Below are 22,457 nucleotides of genomic sequence, written 5' to 3'. Positions count from 1 at the left end.
GGTAGATTGGAAAGTTGGGACAGTTCTCCTTGGACCTGTAGTTGCTGTGGAGGAGGATCATAAGACACAGAATATAGAATAAAAGATTATAGTGTCATGCAACATAAATGATATATTGAAGAAACCTAGATTGCTGTTGAGTCTTTCATCTTTTAAAACGGGTTGTAGATTTCGGTTCATTAATCTGTAAATCCCAGAACTTTTTAAAAATCACATTCTCCAGGTAACTTAAGGTTCTATAAAAGGAGGTGACACCTCAGGTCAGACAATGCATGAAAGCTGTGAGGGTAGGGTCTATCTGTATCCTAATCTTGAGTGAGACTGGTTCTATTTCCAAGTATATAATTCTGCAAACGCAGATTCACCCCAAAGACTTCTATATGTGAGTGCATGCATGAGAGAGAGCGTGTGTGTGCGTGTGCATGCTGGGTACAGTGTGTGTGTGTGTGTGTGTGTGTGTGATGGAGTATTAGTATGTGAGATGGTGTATGCGTCGGGTTGAGTGTGGGGTTGTATTACTGTGTGTCTGAGAGAGAGCATGTCTATCAGAGAGGGTCTGCACGAGCGTGTGAGTATGTAAGAGAGTGTGCTTGTGTGTGTGAGAGTGTATTGTGTAGCTGGGTCTCCTGTAGTGTGATGTGAACCCAGGGTCTCGGCTGAGGTCATTATCATGTGTTCTAAACTTGGCTATCAGCCTCTGCTCGGCCACCAGATCAAAGAGGGCTGAGGCACGAGAAAGGACGGGCGGGGGCACTGGTGGTGGTGAAGAAGGGAGAGAAATGGAGAGGGGACAGAGGTTGGGGAGTAGAGAATGACTGGGGTTCAGAGGGTTGGGGATAGAATCGGGGTGCAGTGTGAAGAAGGGAGAAAGGGCGGGGCAGTGGGTGGGGGGAAAATGGACTAGGGGCAGAATGGGAAGCGAAAGACAGCACAAATCCTACCTTCCCCAGGACTGGTGTCAGTGTCCCACGAACTGGAACCCACTCGTCCCACAGCAGATTTGGGGTAACCATTTCTCAATCTTAGCATGGCTAAGGCATATCATTCCTGCAGACCATTCACACTGACCTTCCCAACAGCATCCCACCCAGACCCACTCGATTACGCTACAGCCCTGCAGTTCCCCATGGCTATTTTCTGATGAAGGGTTTTGCCCAAAACGTCGATTCTCCTGCTCCTCAGATGCTGCCTGACCTGCTGTGCTTTTCCAGCACACACTCTCGACCCTAATTTCCAGCATCTGCAGTCCTCACTTTCGCCCTGTAAGGGGTGAATGTTATATTCCGAGTCTTTTAAATAGTTTAAAATCTTTTCCCCTCACCCTAAACCTATACCCTGTAGTTTTGCAATACCTCTACCCTGGGGAAACGACAGAAACGTTGAGCAGCCAGACAAAATGCAAAAGGAATAACATGTCTAGGCACAGGGGAAAACATTTCGACAAAATTTGCTTCGGCATTTTTCTCTCGTCTTCGCATTTGGACACTTAAAATTTGTCATGATGTGGAGGTGCCCGTGTTGGACTGGGGTGTACGAAGTTAAAAATCACACAACACCAGGTTACAGTCCAATCGGCTTGTTTGGAAGCACTAGCTTTCGGAGCGCTGCTCCTTCATCAGGCGGCTGTGGAGTATACGATCATAAATTCTGTGTCTTACGATCTTATACTCCACAACCACCTGATGGAGGAGCAGCGCTGTGAAAGCTAGTGCTTCTAAATAAGTCTGTTGGACTATAACCAGGTGTATTGTGATTTTTAACTTTAAAATTTGTAACAAATTCCTGCACACTGAGCATGCTCCGCGGTGTCAGCAAGCACTGCGCACGACCGCCAGTGTCAGCAAAGCACTGCGCATATTCCTTGGTGTCCGCAGAAACTTCGCGTTAGCTCCTTTCCATGGACCAATGGAGAACCTTGGAGGACCGGAAGGAGACTGGTCCTCCTGCCAACCAGAGCCGGCCATTGTTGGACCGTGAGCTCTGAAGCTGCTGCTGCTCCTTTCTCTGTGAACTTCACCCCAGACTTTAACTTCCTTCCTCTGTCTAACTTTTGTGAGTACAACAGTCTGTTTCTCACCACTTTTTCCATTTTTTGTTTCATTCTGGGGTTCAATTGTTAACTTGCAGCAACTGAAAGGAAAGAGTGAATCGAGGGAGGGGTCAGACTCCGGAAAAGTTGATCCAGGTCTGTCTCAATTTACAAACACATGGCAAATGCAGTGACACAATGTATAGCCTTTGATGTTAAAAAAAGCGCAGAGAGGAGGCGCATTGTTTAAATGGTGATCTGTTGAGATGTGGTGAAAGTGAGATGATGGAGATCAGAGTTGAAAAGTGTGGCGCTGGAAAAGCATAGCAGGTTAGGCAGCAACGGAGGAGGAGAGTTAATGTTTTAGGCACGAACCCTTCATCAGGAATGATGTGTGAATGTACAAAAGGGCCTCAGCGTCCTTCTACACCAGTCACTGCCAGTTGTCAGACAGGAGCAGCAAGCCAAGTGGTATATTAGCAAGAGAAGTTGAGGTCAGAAGTGGGGATGTCTTCCTGCAGTTAGGTCAGTCATTGAATGTATTCAAAGCTGAGTTCATTTGACTTTGAAGAACAAAGAAGTGATGGGTATTGTGGGGAGGGGGGGGGGGGGGGCGGGTAAGAAAATGGTTTTAAGACCAGTATAGAACAGTTACAGTCATACAGCACAGAAACAGACCATTAAATCCAACTAGTCCATGCTGACTGTGTTCTGAAACTAAACTAGTCCCACCTGCCAGTATTTGGTCCAGACTCTCTGAACCTTTCCTCTTTCAATTGCAACATTTAACAGGCATTTGGATGGGTATATGAATAGGAAGGGTTTGGAGGGATATGGGCCGGGTGCTGGCAGGTGGGATTAGATTGGGTTGGGATATCTGGTCGGCATGGATGCGTTGGAACGAAGGGTCTGATTCCATGCTGTACATCTCTATGACTCTATGTACTTATCCAAATGTCTTTTAAAAACTGTAACTGTACCTGCATCCACCACCTCCTCTGGACATTGATACCACATGAGAACCATTCTCTGTCTTAAAATAAAAAGGTGCCCCTCATGTCTTTTTAAAATATTTCTCCTCTCATCTTCAAAGTTTGCTCCCTAACCTTGAAACACCCATCCCAGGGAAAGAATACCTGCTGTTCACCTCATCGATACCCCTGAAGATTTTATAATCCTCTCTAAGGTCATCTCTCAACCTCCGATGCTGCAGTGAAAAAAATCCCACCCTGTTCACCGAGATGCCGGTATACTTATATCCAGTTATGAACTGTTCAATGCTGGTGCCGACTGGAAAGACCAAATGACCTATTCCTGCTCCCAATTCTCTCACTCTGTGTCCAGGACAGCAAGAGACCATTTGACATAGGTGCAGAAATTAGGCCATTCAGCCCATCAGATCTACTCCACCATTCAATCACAACTGATACGTTTCTCAACCCCATTTTGAAATTTTGATTTTGGAAAGGCAGATCAGGGCAGGATCTGCAAAGTTAATGGGGAGTGTTGTTGACCAAAGATACCTTGGAGTGCCGGTTCATAGTTTCTTGAAAGTGGAGTCGCAGGTAGACAGGACAGTGAAGGAGGTGTTTGGTATGCTTTCCTTTATAGGTCAGTGCATTTCAGTACAGATGTTGGGAGGTCATGTTGCCCCTGTACTGGACATTGATTAGGCTACTTTTGGAATACTGTGTTTAGTTCTGGTTATCCTGCTACAGGAAAAGTGTTGTGAAAGTTTGAAAGGGTTTGGCAAAGATTTACAAGGCTATTGCCAGAGTTGGAGGGTTTGAGCTAAAGGGAGAGGCTGAATAGGCCGGGGCTGTTTTCCCTGGAGCATTGGAGGCTGAGGGATGACTTTATAGAAGTTCATATGGAGCATGGATAGGGTGAATATCCAAAAACATTTCCACATAGTAGGGGAGTCCAAAACTAGAGGGCATAGATTGGAGGTGAGAGGGGAAAGATTTAAAAGGAACCTTATGGACAACTTTCTCACACAGAGAGTGATGCAAGCATGGAATGAGCTGCCAGAGGAAGTGGTGGAGGCTGGTATAATTACAGCATTTTAAATGGCATCTGGTAACAGGGTGAATTGAGAGGGATATAGGCTAAGTGCTGACAAATGGGACTATGTTAATTTGGGATATCTGGTCAGCACAGACAATTTGGACTGAAGGAAAGCAGAAGTATTGTTGTGAAGACTGGAATTTCAGAGCAGCTTTCAAAGATATTTTGTCCTTACTGGGAGCAGAAGCTACAATGAAATCTTTCATTTGAGAGACAGCAACTGAGTAAGTGAGGACTTCCAGGATTTTGATGGAACGTGGGAATTTGTTGCAATGTGGGGTTGAAGTGTTTTAAGTAAAGTGTCCTGAGTGGGAAGCCTAGAGAAGGGTTTCGGTGGGTTTTTGTTTTAAACTGCTCATTTCTTTCAGCCCCCAACAATGTACTTCCAATGCTGTGCATCAGAAGGAGCGGTGAATCAGTAACTGGTATCATCAGAAGCCTTACGGTTTTCAGTATTGCAGGTATTGCATTGTTGCATCAGCATTGTAAAGGTTATCGGCAGTAATGGGAGGTGTGGGCTGTATTCACTGGAAGCGATGAAGCAATTAGATAACACACATATGAGAGGGCAGGGTGGGACTTGTCTTTCAATTTGCAGAAGTTGGGAGGTCTGGGAGTCGTGGTTCTGGGCAAACACAACTGCAGTAAATCATATAAGCCCTACAGTGTGGAAGGAGGCCATTCAACCCATCAAGTCCACACTGACCCGTCGAACAGCATGCCACCCAGACCCACCCTATCTCGTCGTTTCTGCTTGTGGGTTAGACTAGGTAACAAGATTATATGGCTAGGTTTAAGGCAGAGGAGGAGGGACTACGTTTCCTGGAGAGTGGTGAATCTATGGAATTCTTTGCCCAAGGAAGCAATAGAAGCAGGCATATTCAAGACACAGTTCGATGGGATTTTGGATGGTAGGTGAATTTAGGGTAGTCAGGATAATGCAGGTAAGTGGAGCTGAGATGATGGATAGATCAGCCATGATCTTAAAGAATGGCGGAGTAGGCTCGATGGGCTAAATGGCCTCTTTCTGCACTGCAGGGATTTTATGATTGCTTCATATGGTGTATATCTGATATTCGCTGTTGTACAAGCTGCATGGCTATGATTTTTCACCTTCTAATATAGTAATGGAATTACATCCTGTATTTCTTGTATTCATTTTTATTTTAACAGGTCAGCAGGAAGTCTTTCGGCAACTTTACTGGCTTTCTTTCCTGAAGCAGCCTTGACATTTCATTTTCATATCCTTCATTCAGCTCCATTTCCAGCACCTTTGTAGGAAGGTTGTTCCAGGTCATTGTCACCTAAATGAAGTTTTCCTCTTTATATACTTAATGCTATCTGACTGAATGAGGGTTTTCAGGTTTCTGTGTCATGAATAATATATGATCAGCAGGTATCTGGCAATCTAAGGAATTGTCACCGATGTTATGTTCATTTGACTGTACTGACCGTGACTTATTTCATGGTTTCTTTTGCAGGAAGACATGGGGAAAGAAATCTGAAACCAAAAGATACATCAGCTTCTGACAGAGCCACTTGATTCATTGGGACTTGAATATCAGCAGCCATTCCAGTCGAGAAGAAATGTTTGCTTCTGTCTGCTTGGACACTGGTGTGGCAGGAAGAATACTGATACACCCGAATGAGGGAGATTCATTGCGGTGACTGTGAAAAGTATAGTACTTCACACTATTTACTCAGCTTGGAGGATCAAAGAGGCCGTTCACTTGCTCTCTGTGCGGGAAGGGCTTCACCTGCTCCTCCCACCTGCAGAGACATCAGTGAGTTCACCTCCATCCCAGGGGGATTGAAGGAGCTTCGGCCGAGTGCCATTATCGACTGCATTAATAGCCCAGTTCTGGGGACTCCCGGGTTTGAATCTCACCATAGCAGATGGCAGATTTGGAGTTCAGTCAGAAATCTGGAGTTCAGAATCTCATTATGAAACCATTTTCGGGGAACAAACACCCCAATCTGATTCACTCATGCTTTAGGGAAGGAACCTGCCGTTGTGGGAAAGGATTCACTCAGTCGTCCCAACTGCATCCTTTCCCTGGTCTGGCCTATATGTGACTCCAGACCACAGCAGTGTGGTTGACTCTTGACAGCCCCTCTGCAAATGCGCGGGGGGAATCTTACTTGCATACAGGCTATGGGTTGCGATTGCTGAGTGAAGCAATACTTCCTCCAGGCTGAGGCTGCACCAAGGATCGAATTACAAAGGGACAACTCAGCTGACCAATAGTGAAGAAAGTGGGATGCAGGGAAGTGTGTGTATGTGTGTATGTGTGTGTTTAAAAAAAATCTACTTTTTGTGCACCTTTTTGCTGGGACGATCTGAAGCTGCAACAAAGTTGGGTCCCAACAAAAGTTACCTGAACTTACTATCGGACTCAGACATTGAAGGCTATGAGATCCAGCAGGTTTTTCTTTTAAAGCTGCTAATTTCTTTCAATCTCCGGCGCGAGGTTTCCAATGTCTTATATCAGAAGGACCAGTCAATGTGTAGCTTGTATTATTAGATTTGTACATTTTTCAGGACTGACGGTTCATTGTTTCCTCAGCTTTGTAAAGTTTACTGGCAGCAGTGGGAGGGGTGGGCTGTTTTCACTGGAAACAAAGTTAAAATCCAGTTATAGTCCAACAGGTTTATTTGGAAGCACTCGCTTTCGGAGTGTTGCTCCTTCATGCAGCAGGATCATAAGACACAGAATTTGTAGCAAAATGATATATTGAACAAACCTCGACTGCTTTTAAGTGTTTCATCTTTAGAATGGGTTGCAGGTTTCAGTTCATTAGTATGTAAATCCCAAAACTTCTTTTAAGTCACAGTCTCGAGATAACTTCAGGTTTTACAAAGAGGTGCCATCTCAGCTCAGACAATGCATGAAAGATGTGAAGTTCGAGTCTGTCTTGAGTCATACTGGTTCTGTTTCCAAAGTAGGAATTTATAAAATATTACATGGATTGACTGTCTGCAGATTGTGCACTTTTTGAGCAAAATAGAATGAATCTACAAACATAATTCTGCAAATGCAAATTCATCCCATGGTCTTATCTATGTGTGAATGCATGAGAGTGAGTGAGTGTGTGCATACACGTGAGTCTGGCTGAGAGAGTGTGTGTTTGCGTGTGTGCATGCTTGGTAAAGTGAGAGTGTGCAGGAGGATGTGTGTGTGGGTGAGAGTGTGGGTGGGTACATGTGTGTGCATCTGAGAGAGCGCGTATATCTGAGAGAGTGCCTGCCTTAGTATGTGAGAATGTATGGCTGTGTGTGAGAGACAGAGAGACAGAATGTGTACAGTGTAGTGGGGTCACCTGTAATGTAACATGAAACCAAGATCCTAGTGGAGGCCATCTTCATGGGTTCCAAACTTGGCTATCAGTCTCTGCTAGGCCACAAGAAATGATTAAGCAGTTACACAATAGACACTGGAGAGGGCAGGGTGAGACTTGTCTTTTAATTTGCAAAAGGTGGAAGGCTCTGGATGATGTGATCTAGGGCAAACATAACTTGGAGGGCCTTCGGATCAGAGAGGTGGAACTGGAAGCCAGGTTGCTGACATGCTGGGAGGGCAAGGCGGAAAGTTAATCAGATGTTTTTTTTATTCCGGGAGATGGTCTTTCCCTCTGTAGAGAGCCTTCTGATGGGGTCAGTGGACAGGGTCAGGAGGGTGTGAGCCCGGTCAGGCAGGTAAAGGGGATCTGAGAGAGGGCTGCAGGGGGGAGGAGCTAACTGTGGTGTGGTGGGAGTAAGAACAACGTTGGTGAGGGGGAGGTAAGGGACAGAATAGTGACGGGGATTGCCTCCGTTCTCTGCAGTTGGCAGCAGGAGCACAGATGGTATCGGAATCTGGTGCCAGGATTCAGGAACCGATGCGTTCAGGGCTGGAGAAGTGGGAAAGGGAGGTGCAATGGGTGTGGTCCAACGATGTCAGCAGGACACAGCCTCTGCTGAGGGCGCATGAGAAGTTTAAAGCTGCAAAGACAAAGCAGAACCTCAAAGCACTGGGTGGGATGGTGGCTCAGTGGTTCGCAATGCTGCTTAATAACGCCAGGAGCCTGGGTTTGATTCCATCCTTGGGTGACTGTCTGTGTGAAGCTTGGCATGTTCTCCCCCTTGTGTCTGTGTTGGTTACCTCTGGGTGTTCTGGCTTCCTCCCACAGTCCAAAGATCTGCACTTTAGGGTGGATCAGCTGTGCTAAAGTGTGCAGGTGAGCTTGCATCTTTTAGGATGACCATGTTAGTTTCGATTTCTTCATTTGTAAATCCCAGAACTTTTTTAAACTTACATTCTCAAGATAGCTTTTAACAATAGGTGTCACCTCAGCTCAGATAATGCATTGAAGGTGAGACATTAAAGTCTGTCTGTGTCCCAATGTTAGGTCAGACTGATTCTACTTCTAAAGTGGGAGCTACAGAATCTTGCATGGATTTATGCAGTTTTTGAGTAATTCGGAATAGAATGGACTTCTGCAAGGAAGTGTACAAACAACTGACCAGGAACACAACAGGCAACTACCAGCTGATCTGACCAAAGAGCACAACCGTGAACTGACAGCATTCATCAAGACTTCTGATCCAATCCTTCCAGAAGTTCAGCATCCACGGATTAGTTGAATCCGTGGACATGTCAGTACTCTACACCAGCATTCCTCACGATGATGGCATCACGGTAACAGCCTCAGTCCTCAATACCAACAACTGCCAATCTCTGAGCACTGTCCTACAACTCATCCGCTTCATTCTCAACCACAACATTTTCACCTTTGGCAACCAGTTCTTCATCCAGACACATGGAACAGCCATGGGGACCAAACTTCCACCCCAGTATGCCGACATTTTCATGCACAGGTTCGAACAAGGCTTCTTTTCTGCACAGGACCTCCAACCAACACTATACACCAGATATATTGATGACATTTCTTCCTCTGGACCCATGGTGAGGAGTCACTGAAACAACAATACTCTTTAGTATCTGTCTCATTTTTGAACACATGCAGCTCTATCAAGGATGCGTATATCAGCACTTCCCTGGACCGCAAACCCACGGATAACCTGACAGTGCTACACTTCTCTCATGAAACATATTAAAACAGCCATCCCCTCTGGACAAGCCCTTTGCATACATCGGATCTGTTCAGGTGAGGAGGAACATGGCAGACACTTGGAAGTACACAAGCATGCTCTCATAAGAACGGGGTACAATGTTCAACTCATCAACTGCCAGTTCCAATGTGTCACAGCAAGAAACTGTAATGACTTCCTTTAGGAGACAGACACGAGCTGCAACCAAAATGGTACCCTTTGTTGTCCAGTACTTCTCAGGAGCCGAAACACTACGCCATGTTCTTCACAGCCTGCAACACATTATTGATGAGGATGAGCACCTCGCCAAGACCTTCCCCACGCCTCCACTTCTCGCCTTCAAACAACCGCCAAACTTTAAACAGATAATTGTTCTCAGAAAACTGCCTGGCCTTCAGGACAACATGATACAACTCTGTCACGGCAGATGATGAAAAACGTATCAGAATGTTGACACGATTATGACCATTACACGTGAGGACACCACCCACCATGAGTGCAGCAGGTACTCATGTGACTCAGCCAACATTGTTTATCTCATACGCTGCAGGCAACGATGCTCTGAGTCTTGGTATATTGGTGAGACCGAGCAGAGGCTACAGCAACAGATGAATGGACACTGCACAACAATCAGCAGCCAGGAGTGTTCCCTCCCAGTCGGGGAACACTACAGCGGTCTGGGACATTCAGCCTTGGACCTTCGGGTGACCATCCTCCAAGGTAGACTTCAGGACAGGCAAAAATGCAAATTGGCCAAGCAGGGGCTGATAGCCAAGTTCGGTACCCATGGAAATGGCCTCAACCAGGACCTTGGGTTCATGTCACACTACAGGTGACCCCACTGTACTCTGCATTCTCTCTCTCTCTCACACACACACACACACAAGCATGCATTCACACAAATACATGCTCCTCCAAACCAACACTCACACAGACTCTCTCTCATACACATACGCTCTCTCAAATGCTCTCTCTCTTTCACACACACCCTCTCACAGACTTATACCCCATTACACTCTCTCTCTCTCACTCACACACACATACACACCCTGTCACAGACTTATACCCCATTACACTCTCTCACACACACACATGATCACTCGGTTTCTCCTGCACACACACACACACACACACATAAAAGTTTGTGGGTTGAATTTGTACTTGCAGAATCGCATTTTATTTTGTTCAAAAACCCATACACGTAAGATTCTGTAATACCACGATAGAAATAGAATCCGTCTGACCTAACATTGGGACACAGACAGACTTTAACTTAACACCTTCAATGCATGATCTGATTCAGATGACACCTATTGTTAAAAGCTATCTTGAGAACGTAAGTTTTGAAAAGTTCTGGGATTTACATGTGAAGGAATCAAAACTAACATGGTCATTCTAAAAAATGGTAGAGGTAAGCTAAAGTTGATTAATGTTACATCCCATGACACTGCAATCCTGTTGCTATAAAGTCTGTGTTATGATTCTGCTCCACAACCAACGATGAAGGAGCAGCGCTTCGAAAACTAGTGCTTCTAAATAAACCTGTTGGGCTATAACCTAGCATTGTGTGATTTTTAACTTTGAAAATCTGCAGTAATACCAACATCTCCATACTGCGCATGCTACTCGGTGTCAGCAACGCACTACGCATGTTCCACAGTGTCAGCAAGATATTACGCATGCTCACACAACAAGCGGAAACACTCCGTGACCTTGTTTTGATGGACCAATGAGAAGTTCTGGAGGGCCGGATGGAGACTGGTCCTCCTGCCAATCACAGCAAACCCATCGTCTGGATGCGGAAGTAAGACAATGAACTTTTGAAGTTGTTGCTGCTGCTCCTCTCTCTATGAACGAAGATTGAGCTTCACTCCAGACTGCAACTTCCTTCCTCTTTCCAACATCTGTGAGTACAGCACACTCTTTTCTCACCCCTTTTCCATTCCGGGGTTGAGCTGTTGACTTGCAGGAACTGAAGGGAAACGAAGTGAATCCAGGGAGGGGACAGACTCTGGGAAAGTTAGTCCAGGTCTTTTTTCAATGGCAAATACAGGAGAATTGACATTTCAGGCTCGAGCCTTTCATCAGAAATGATGTGTGGATGAACAAAGGGGCCTCTGCGTCCTTCTAATCCAGTCAATGCAAGTTGTCAGACAGGTGCAGCAAGTAGTGAGCAAGGCAAGTGGTATATTAGCAAGAGGAATTGAGTTCAGAAGTGGGGACCCCTTCCTGCAGTTTGGGCGTAATTGAATATATCCAAGGCTGAGTTCATCTGATTTTTGAACAACAAAGATGTGATGGTTATGGGGGAGGCAAGACCAGTACAGATCAGTTACAGAAACAGACCCTTCAGTCCAACTAGTCCATGCTGACTATGTTCTCAAACTAAACTGGACCCACCTGCCTGTGTTTAACTTATATCCCTCTGAACCTTTTATATTGGAGTCATAGAGATGTACAGCACAGAAACAGACCCTTCGGTCCAATTTGTCCATGCCTATCAGTTATCCTAATCTCGTCTGCTTGCCAGCCCTGGGGCCATAATCCCTCGAACCCCTTCTATTATAGACCAATCCAAATGCCTTTTAAATTCTGTAATTATACCAGTCTCCGCCACTTCCTCTGGCTGGTCATTTCATATATGCACTACTCTGTGTGAAAAGGCTCCCCTTAGAGCTCTTTTATGTCTTTCCCCGTTCACCCAAAACCTTAAGTTCTGCACTCCCCCACCCCAGGGAGAAGACTTTGTTTATTTACCCTATCCTTGCCTCTCATGATTTTATAAACCTCTAAGGTCATCCCTCAGCCTCCGATGCTCCAGTGAAAACAGCCCCAGCCTATTCAGCCTCTCCCGAGAGCTAATTTTTTTCAAACCTGGCAACATGCTGGTAAATCTTTTCTGAGCCCTTTCAAGTTTCACACCGTCCTTCTGATGGGCAGGAGACCAGAGTTGCACACAATATTCCAAATGTGGCCTCACCAATGTCCTGTAGAGCTGCAACATCACCTACCTCCCAACTCCTTTACTGTAACCGATAAAGGAAAGCAAACCAAATGCTGCCTTCACTATCATATCTACCTGGGACTCTACCTTTAAGGAACTATGAACCTGCACTCCAGGTTTTGATCTGGGATTCCTTACAGAGACATGGCTTCAGGATGACAAGGATTGGATCCTAAATATTGAGGGGAGATGTGGCATTCAAGTCGAATGGGAAGCGAGGTAAAGGTAGAGGGTTGACACTGCTAATCAAAGCACTGATCACAGGGTAGTCTAGTGTCAGCTCGGATTTCAGGTCCTGGTTTCTTTGTCCTCTATTGATCTCCCTGTTCCCACAGTTGTTGTCTGTTCTCAGCTCTGCTTCATTTCTGCTGAAGCTTTAACCTCCTTTGACACCTTCTGGAACAATAAATCATTCAGTCAATCAAAGTCCAATCTACAATCTCCCAGCCTGTGAACCATCCAGACACAGAGTATCATACCAGAAAATAGAACAAAATAAGTGAAAAGTTAGAATTAAATAGGTGCTTGTGTCTGTTCATTGGCAAGTAAACTAGAAATAGGGGTCTGCCAGGATTCTTATAGTGCCCTGATTGAAGAATTCTCTCTCCCTTACATCTAAGTATTAGTACCCTGCTATGATTTATAACAATATTTACATCAACAGAAATAAAGCATCTGTTATGCAATAGACATAGAGATATACAGTATGGAACTAGACTTTTTCTCTCTCTCATGTGTGTGCGCACACACACACACCGAGGTCTATGGGGTGAATTTGTATTTGCAGATACCATCTATTTTGCTCAAAAAATGCACAATCTGCAGGCAGACAATACATGGAATATTTTATAAATTCCACTTTGGAAATAGAACCAGTCTGACTCAAAAACTGGGATACAGACAGACTCTGGCCTCACACCTTTAATGCATTGTCTGAGCTGAGTTGTCATCTTTTCTTATAAAACCTTAAGTTATCTTGAGCCTTAGAAGAAGTTCTGGATTTACATATTAATGACACCAGCAACTCATTCTAAAAGATGAAAGACTTTACAATCCAGGTTTCTTCAATGTATCATTTCAGTGGCATGACTTTGTAATGTTTTGCTGTAAACTCAGTGTCTTATGATCTTATACTCCACAACCACCGAATGAAGGAGCAGTGCTCCGAAAGCTCGTGCTTCCAAATAAACCTGTTGGACTGGCGTCATGTGATTTTTATCTTTGCCCAGGTTAGGGTGGGTTGGCCCTGCTAAATTACCCATAGTGCTCAGGGTTTTGCAGGTGTGGGAGAATTGTTAGAAGCGATTTGATTCTACCTTCTCATGACTGTCTGTGTGAACTTTGGTATGTTCTCCCTCTTCTGTCTGCGCGGGTTACCTCTGGGTGCTCCGGTTTCCTCCCACAGTCCAAGGATCTGCAGTTTCGGATGGATCGGCTGTGCTAAAGTGTCCAGGAATGTGCAGGTTAGAGTGGGTTAGCCATGGGGAACTGCAGGGCTGTAGGGTAAGTGGATGAGTCTGGGTGGGATGCTGTGTGGAAGGTCGGTGTGAATTTGATAGGTGAAATGGCCTGCTTTAGCCATATGTGGATTGAGAAATGACTGCTGTGGGAGGAGTAGGTTCCAGTTGATGGGACACTGCCCCAGTCCTGGGGAAGGTGGGAATTGTGCTGTCTCTCTCCCCACCCACTGCCCCCAACCATTCTCTCTCATCCCGCAACTCTCTGCCCCCATTTTCTCTCTCTCCCCCTCATTCTATTCCTCCACCCTTTGACCCCCAAGTCTTTCCTTTCCGCCCCCACCACCCTCTGTTCCCCCCAGTCTCTCAATGGCCCCACACTCTGTCACCCTGTCCATTCTGTATCTCTTCCAACTCCCACTAAACTTTCTCATGCCTCGAGCTCTCTTTGATCGCTGTATCAAGCTCTTCTCAGAAGAGAGAGAGAAAATGGTTGGTGATGACACTGCCTGGGAGATGGGGGTGCACGAGAAATGGCTGATCTTTCAAAGAGAATAGCTAAAATAATATATTCAGAAATAGCATTAAAGTTTGAACGCATGTTCAATTTTATATTAAGACAAAGCTGCAGCCATCTTTCTCAAACTTGATTTGAACTATGTGCAGTTGAGGATAGGCTGTTCGGGGTGAATGAGGCTTTTGCCTAAAATGTCAATTTTCCTGCTCCTCGGATGTTGCCTGACCTGCTGTGCTTTTCCAGCACCACATTCTTGACTCTAATCTCCAGCATCTGCAGTACTCACTTTCTCCTGTTAGGGGTGAATGGCCGATTCCTCGTCTTGAAAAATTGCTTCTGTTAGAAGGTGTAGACGTGTATTCTACCTTCAAGAGAATTGAAAAGCGAGCAGAACCACCTGACATAGCACCAAACGTTGTGAACAAGGTAACAATTTAACATTTGGTCAAACAGCTCAGTAGCTGGGTTGCCTGGAGACAAAAACATACTCAATTTTGGCCAATCGATTTAAATCTTGCCCCAAAATACTGAATTCCAATCAAATTTGAATTTAGTATTTTGATAATATTGTTAGCACTGCTGCCTCACACCACCAGGGCCGATTCCAGCCTTGGGTGACTGTGTGGAGTTTGCACATTCTCCCCGTGTCTGCGTGGGTTTGCTCTGGGTGCTCCAGTTTCCTCCCACAGTCCAAAGATGTGCAGGTCAGGTGAAGTGGCTATGCTATATTGCCCGTAGTGTTAGGTGCATTCGTCAGAGGGAAATGGGTCTGGGTGAGTTACTCTTCGGAGGCTCGGTGTGGACTGGTTGGGCCGAAGGGCCTGGTTCCGCACTGTAGGGAATTTAATCTAATCTAATATTAACACCAATGAAACGATTTGATGCTTTGGAGTCCAAAATCAAAAAAAAAACGTTGAACAGTTACAGGAGAACTGTCAAAAGACCAAAAGGCTGCTAGTGAGAACTCTGAGAGGGACCTGTCCAGAGAAGGAGTCTGCACAGAGAAAAAACATCGACACCGACCTGGAGAGCAAATCTACAGAGGAAGGTACAAAGAGAAGATTTAACAGCTGGCTGGTCTTGAAGTTTGAATCTTTCGGTAAATCTTAATCAGGGGTTTTTATTGGACTGGTATCATACAGGGGAAGGTAGAAGATAGGTTAGAGAAAGGAGTTGTAAATTGTTGTTAATTAATTATTCTCCATTAGACGTTAATAAATAAAGTTGTTAATTTTAACTTTAAATACTGACCTTTGGGAATAGTTTCTTGGTTCTTGAATTTTCACAGATTACTGCATGGGTTCAACCTTCTCTCTGTTGCTGGTTTAAATTAGGTGGGGGAGGTTGCACCCAGTGTTGTAAAATTTGGGGGCTTTCGTCCGAGATTTGAACTAGTTTAGACAGATTTGAATAGATTTGGCGGTACGAAAAATCCCAGCAGATTTAAACACTTGCAAGTTAGTGTCCTAGATCATTAAATAAAACTTTAAATAGTGACTTTTAGAAACAGTTCCTTACCTCTTGAATTTTCACATTATCACATGGGGTAAATCTTTTTTGGGTTTAAATTAGTGGGGGGTGCAGTCCGTGTCATAACAGTTCTGACTATATAGAAATAGAGTAGTGGAACATGGAAACAAACTGTTTGTTCCGTGCCAGTCGGATATCCTAAATTAACCTTGGCCCATTTGCCAGCTCTTGGCCCATATCCCTCCAAACCTTCCTGTTCATATACCCATCCAGATGCCTTTTGAATATTGTAATTGTACCAGCCTCCACCACTTCCTCTGGGAGCTCATTCAATCCACGCACCACCCGCTGCGTAAAATAGTTGCCCTTTAGGTCCCTTTTTATCCTTTCCCCTCCCACCCTAATATAAATCAATTGCTGCTTTTTCTGAACAGGCTCAGTAGTTAGCACTGCTGCCTTATAGCGCTAGGCACCCGGGTTTGATCCCAGTCTCGGGCAACTGTCTGAGTGGAGTTTGCACCTTCTCCCCATGTCTGCGTGGGATTCCTTTGGTGCTCCGGTTTCTCCCCACAATCCAAAGATGTGCAGGTTTGGAGAGGGCACTTGTGGGGAATTAACTTTCACACTTTTTTTCTACTCCTTCGGTCCCTTTTAAATCTTTCCCCTCTCACCTTCAACCTATGCCCTCCAGTTTGGGAATCCCCTACCCTGAGGAAAAGATGAGTCGTCAAATAAAATGCAAAAGGAATAAAATGTGGAGCCGCAGGATAAATATAAAATGTCGCTCCAGCCTTTCTTGTCTCCGAGTGTCATTTGGGCACAAAACCTGTCGGTAACACCAGCAACGTCACAGAGCATCTTGCGCATGCTCCTCGGTGACAACACACACTGCGCATGTTCGCCGGTGTCAGCAAAACCTGTGCGTGCTCCTGGCTGTCCGCGGAAACTGCGTGTGATCTTCTTTTGTTGGGCCAATAGGAAGCCCTGGAGGACCGGAAGGAGCGTGGTCCTCCTACTAATCAGAGACACCTTTATTGTGTGTGTCTCTCTCTCAATCTCAATTTATGGAGGGGACAGATTCTGGAAAAGTTGGGCCAGGTCTGTGTCTCAGTTGGCAAGCTCATGGAAAATGCAGTACCACGATGTGAAGTGATAGCATTCCCGGGGGGGGGGGGCAGAAAGGAGATGCATTGTTTAAATGGTGATATATTGGGATGTGGAGAAAGTGAGGACTGCAAATGTTGGAGATCAGAGTCAAAAAGTGTGGTGCTCGAAAAGCACAGCAGATGAGGCAGCATCCGAGGAGCAGGAGAGTCAGCGTTACAGGCACGAGCCCTTCATCAGGAATGTGTATAAAGGGGCCTCAGCGTCCTTCCATACCAGTTAATGCCAGTTGTCAGATAGATGCAGCAAGCAATGAGCAAAGCAGGTGTTATATTAGCAAGAGGAATTGAGTTCAGAAGTGGGGATGTCTTCCTGCAGTTATGGGATCATTGAATATATTCAAGGCTGAGTTCATCTGATTTTGGAACAACAAAGAAGTGGACGTTTATGGGGGAAGGCAAGAAAATGGTTTTCACACCATTGCAGAACAGTTACCGAGTCAAACAGCACAGAAACAGTCCCTTCAGTCCAACTACTCCATGCTATGTTCTGAAACTAATCTAATCCCATCTGCCAGTGTTTGGCCTATATCCCTCTGTCACAAAGCTGGTCCTTTTTTCTAAAAGCTGGTCCTTCTTCTCAAGGATGCTGTGTCCTTGGTTTTTTTTCAGAGGGGTGGTAAAAAGACCCAAGCTCCGAAGCAACTGGTTTAGTACAGAGATGAAAAACGGTATTGGGAGGCATTTTTGGTAATGTGTGAACAGATGAGACTTGAGGCCAAAGCTTTTATGTTTTAGAAGTGACCTGTACAATGAAAGGGGAGTGGTCAGTCCTGAAAGCTGAAGTCTTGTTTGGGTGAGTTAAGCAGTGGGCTGTGTGGAGAAAGGCTGCTAATACTGTCTCCTTCTGCCCTTCTAACTTCAACTGTAAGCCTCTGTTTCAGTTTTACTTTGTTTAAGGGGTTTGTTTTTTTGGTACTGTTGTGTACCAGCATTGCGAAGAGTGTTAAGAGTTTCTCCACAGCTTGTACTGTACTGAAAAAGTTTGGTTGTTCACAGAAGTTGGCGTATTGCAGTGTAAGAAGCTCAAGCAAAAGAACTTAACAAAGGAACCTAAGGGATAAGTCTTTCATGCAGAAAGTGGCGTGTTTAAGGAAAGAGCTGTCAGAAGAAGTGGTGGGTGCTGGCACAATTATGACATGAAAAGGCATCTGGATGGGTATACGATTAGGAAGGGTTTAGATGATATGGGCCAGATGCTGGCAAATCAGCCGAGATTAGGTTAGGTTATCTAGTTGGCACGGATGAATTAGACCAAAGGGTCTGTTTCTGTGCAACATATCTTTATCACTCTGGCTTGCCACTAACATTTGCCACATCTATATGTACAGTTTCTCTCTGGTGTCAGTGTCAATGCCTTGATGTCTCATTCTTAACCGGACTGGCAGTGATGATTTTTGTAATCTTTTCTTACAGACTATCTGAAGACAGAAGTTTCAAAGTCAACAGATAAAGGGCTCAAGTCCAAAATGTTGATTTTCCTGCTTATCTGATGCTGCTTGCCATGCTGCGCTTTTCCAGCAACGCATTTTTTGAATCTGACTCTCCAGCGTCTCCATTCCTCACTTTCACGTCAATGTCTGACAGTCACTCAATCCACCAGGACCGCAACAATTTTCAACTATGATTCTGTGAGAAGGAGCAAAGCTTTCTTTTTGCTTCCTGTTTGAGTACGGGGGGACTGGTTGAAAGACGCTACTGTTGCAGCGCACTGAGTGTGGAGCCTGAAATAACTCTACTGCCTGGAAAGAAGAATTCACGGCGGGGTTGTACACGTGTGTGTGTGTGTGTGTGCAGCTGAAGCTTCGGCCATGGAGAAACCTGAGGCAACACTCCCCGTTGAGAAACCATGGAAGTGTGGCAACTGCGGGAAGGGCTTCCATGTCCCATCTGTCCTGGCGGCTCATCAGTGCAATCACACTGGGAAGAGGCCGTTCTCCTGCCCCAAGCGGGTGAAGGGCTTTACTTGCTCCTGTGTCCTGCTGGCCCACCAGCATATACAGACTGGTGAGAGGACGTTTTACTGCTCCGTGTGCGGGAAAGGGTTCACTTGTGTGGACAACCTCCAGACCCACCAGCGAATCCATGCAGGAGAGAGGCTTTTCAGTTGCCACGAGTGCGGGAAAGCCTTTGGCAATTCCTCCGACCTGCTGAAGCACCGGCGAGTCCACACGGGGGAGAGGCCATTCAGCTGCCCAGAGTGCGGGAAGGCCTTCAGCGACTCCTCCAACCTGCTGAGGCACCGGCGGGTCCACACAGGGGAGAGGCCCTTCAGCTGCCCAGAGTGCAGGAAGGCCTTCAGCAATTCCTCCAACCTGCTGGCCCATCAGCAGGTCCACACGGGGGAGAGGCCCTTCAGCTGCCCAGAGTGCGGGAAGGCCTTCAGTAAATCCTCCAACCTGCTGGCCCATCAGCGGGTCCACACGGGGGAGAGGCCCTTCAGCTGCCCAGAGTGCGGGAAGGCCTTCAGCAATTCCTCCGACCTACTGAGACACCGGAGAATCCACACGGGGGAGAGGCCTTTCGCCTGCTCTGAGTGTGGTAAGGCCTTCAGCAATTCCTCTGACCTGTTGTCCCACCGGCGGGTCCACACCAGGGAAAGGCCATTCAGCTGCCCCGAGTGTGGAAAGGGGTTCACCCGCTCCTCCAAACTGCTGGCCCATCAATGGGTCCACACCGGGGAGAGACCGTTTGCCTGCCCCGACTGCGGGCAGAGGTTCACATTGTCCTGCAACTTGCGGAGGCACCAGCGGGGGCACCAGTGCACCCAACAATCAGATTCCACCAGTGACGCTGCAGTGGGTCACCCCCAAGGCTGAACCTCTTGCCCATTCTGACAGTGGGTGCAGTGGGCTTTTTTTGTTTTGTGCTGGACTCACCATCCCCTCCCCGCCCCCACCCCCCCAAGCCCACCTACGTGGCTCAGGGGTGGTATGGTGACTCAGTGGTTAGTACCACTGCCTCACGATGCTGACCTGGGTTCAATTCCACCCTCGGGATGACAGTCTGTGTGTATCTTTCACGATGTCCCCCCCACATCTCTATGGGTTACTTCTGAGTGCTCCGGTTTCCTTCCCCTGGTCTAAAGGTGTACAGGTTAGGATGGATTGGCCCATCTAAATTGTCCCATAGTGTTCTGGGATGTGTAGGTGTGGTGCATTAGTCAGGGGTAAATGTAGAGGAATAGGAATAGGGGAAAGGGTCTGGCTGGGTTACTCTGCGGAGGGCCAGTGTGGACTTGTTGGGCTAAAGGACCTGTTTCCATACTGTTGGGAATCTAATCTTTAAAAAAGAGAATTCCTCCAAGCGATACTGATAAAACATGCCGAGTTGGACAAAGTATCCCGTCAAGTTTGAGACAAACCCAGAGTTGAAGAAGTCGGAAGTCACACAACACCATGTTACAGTGCAATAAGTTTATTTGAAATCACAAACTTTAAGAGCATTGCTCTTTTATGAGTGCTGCTCCTTCATCACTTCATCTGGTGCCATGTGACTTCTGACCTTGTCCACCCCAATTCAATACCAGCACCTCCGCATCAGAGTTGATGAATGAGATTGGAGTTTATTCGGCCTGATTTAGTAAGATGTTCATTTGGAAACTCAAAACTGTCGGACCGACAAAGAGACATGAATCATAGAGTCCCACAGCAGGAGACAGGCCCTTCGGCCCAACATGGTCCATGCCAACCAAACTGTCCATCAACACTAAGCCCATTTCCTTGCACTTGGCCCATTTCCTTCCATACCTTTCCTATCCACTTATTTGTCCAAATGCCTTATAAATATTGTTAATGTACCCACCTCAACCACTTCTGCTGGCATTTCATTCCATATGTGTACCACCGTCTGCATAAAAAAAAAAGTTGCCCCTCACATTCCCTTTTATTCTTTTTCCTCTAACCTTAAACTGATGCCCTCTAGCTCTCACTTCCCCAACCCCGGGGTAAACGTCTGAGTGCATTCACCCTCTCCATGCCTCTCACGATCACTTCACTTCTCTAAGGGCCCCTGTCAGTCTCTAATGCTCTAAATAAAAATATCTTAGCTTGTCCAACCTCTCCCTTTTACACAGACCCTTGAGTCCTGGCAACATCCTTGTATATGTCTTCAGCACGCTTCCAAGTTTAATAACATATTTGTTATAGACACTGCCCTGTCTACCTATTTTGTTGGAAATATAGGACCTAATCCAAACTGGATAATCTGGCTGATGGGGCAGGAAACCACTTCCTTTCTTAAGAGAGAAGTCTCCTGGAGAGAACTGGCTGGCTGACTGATCTACTGACCCTCAGTGTCCCACTGCCCTCAGTTATCTGGAGGGGTGTCCACACATTTGCCTAAGGTGGTGCTTGAAACCTTTATCATCTTTGGGATGGATCCCCATTCATTCCGTGCGATGGAGTCATGCTGCCTGGAAACAGACACTTCAGACCAACCAGTCCATGATCCCTAACTAAACTAGTGCCACCCATCTGCTCCTGGCCTGTATCCAGTTTGTTAATAGTTTTGTTCATTTGTTCACCATGAGAGTTGGATAAATAAATTGCTGATTGTTGATTTTAAAGTGTTGGGGATTTATTCTTCTCACTAGAGCAGGTTACACCACTTTCCATGCTAATTTTATAGATTATGGCAACACTCTCTGTTTGAGAAAGGTGGTGCTGTCAGCCTTCGCTTTATAAGAGTATTGACGTGATGTACTGCTGAATGCAATGGAGTCAACATGAATCCCAGCCTCTCACTGTGGTTGTGGGTGAATCGCCTTAATTTGGTTCTTAACTCAGAAACTGCACACAATTAACTGCTGAAACAATGATTTACACTTGATTGTATGCAGCAACCAAAAATAAAACTCAAGTAACCAAGTTCAACCTCACTCACAACTTGGCTATCACCCAATTGATGGCAGAATTTAACTGAGTTTCCACCAACAGTTTGTCTCTGGAAGTATCCAGGGATTCAGTGCAGCATTCTTCTTCCAAGTACTGCTGCTGCATCTTTCTGGAGTTGCATTCTGGTGGAGATTCCTCGCTTTCAAATCTGTGGTGTGATGCTTCTTTAGATTCTAACACCATCTCCCCACACTTCTGGAGATCTCCGGTCTGTAGCTTACCTTCTTATCCTCGAGGGTTAGTGGTTTGTTTGATACAGCCTTTCCTGCAAAAAACCCCTTTACGTCAGGGCCTTCCTTCCACAGACAAACTTAATTGTCCTTTTGTCATGAGGTTATTAAACACTTAGCTCATCGGTCCCAGGAAACAACTTGTTGTTTTGCGTCCTTCTACCCAGGGATGACTAACTACCAGAAATTAGGCCATTCAGCCCATTGAGTCTGCTCCACTATTCAATCATGGCTGATATGTTTCTCAACCCAATTCTCCCCGTAACCCTTGATAGGTAAGAATGATTGAATGGTGGAGCAGACTCAATGAGCTGAATGGCCTCATTTCTGCTTTTGAGGTCTTCTGATGTAGCAGTTTCTCAGTGGCCCTTTTGTTTCTTGGTCCAGAAAGAGTTACTGCTGACTCAGGGAGTTTGGAAACTTCTGGAGTTTACAGGACCACACCACATTCCTCTCTGCCTCCTCCCGAGATACTGGCAATTCCCAAGATCCCTTGGTATCCCTGAAAACAATCGAGGTATCTGTAAATCTCT

At 45.9% G+C, this 22,457-nt stretch overlaps 1 protein-coding gene across 1 annotated transcript; it reads left to right on the top strand.

The window, feature by feature from the left end:
- The first annotated feature begins 10,374 nt into the window (after positions 1–10,374).
- On the top strand, positions 10,375–21,494 carry LOC148143067 (uncharacterized). The gene is made up of 2 exons (XM_087974029.1): positions 10,375–11,094; positions 18,216–21,494. The coding sequence occupies exon 2, from the start codon at positions 18,611–18,613 to the stop codon at positions 19,616–19,618; it is 1,008 nt and encodes a 335-aa protein (XP_087830155.1). The 5' UTR covers positions 10,375–11,094; positions 18,216–18,610; the 3' UTR covers positions 19,619–21,494.
- The last annotated feature ends 963 nt before the right edge of the window (positions 21,495–22,457 follow it).

This window comes from Chiloscyllium plagiosum, unplaced genomic scaffold (assembly GCF_037043375.1).
Source record: "Chiloscyllium plagiosum isolate Xiang-an unplaced genomic scaffold, Cpla_swu_hap1 HiC_scaffold_27, whole genome shotgun sequence".
In the NCBI taxonomy this organism is placed as follows: Eukaryota; Metazoa; Chordata; class Chondrichthyes; order Orectolobiformes; family Hemiscylliidae; genus Chiloscyllium; species Chiloscyllium plagiosum.
This window is presented reverse-complemented; position numbering and strand designations above follow the sequence as displayed.

Bases quoted from the DNA above. Each gene is read 5' to 3' on its own strand.
- LOC148143067 (XM_087974029.1), top strand. From the start codon at position 18,611: ATGGAGAAACCTGAGGCAACACTCCCCGTTGAGAAACCATGGAAGTGT.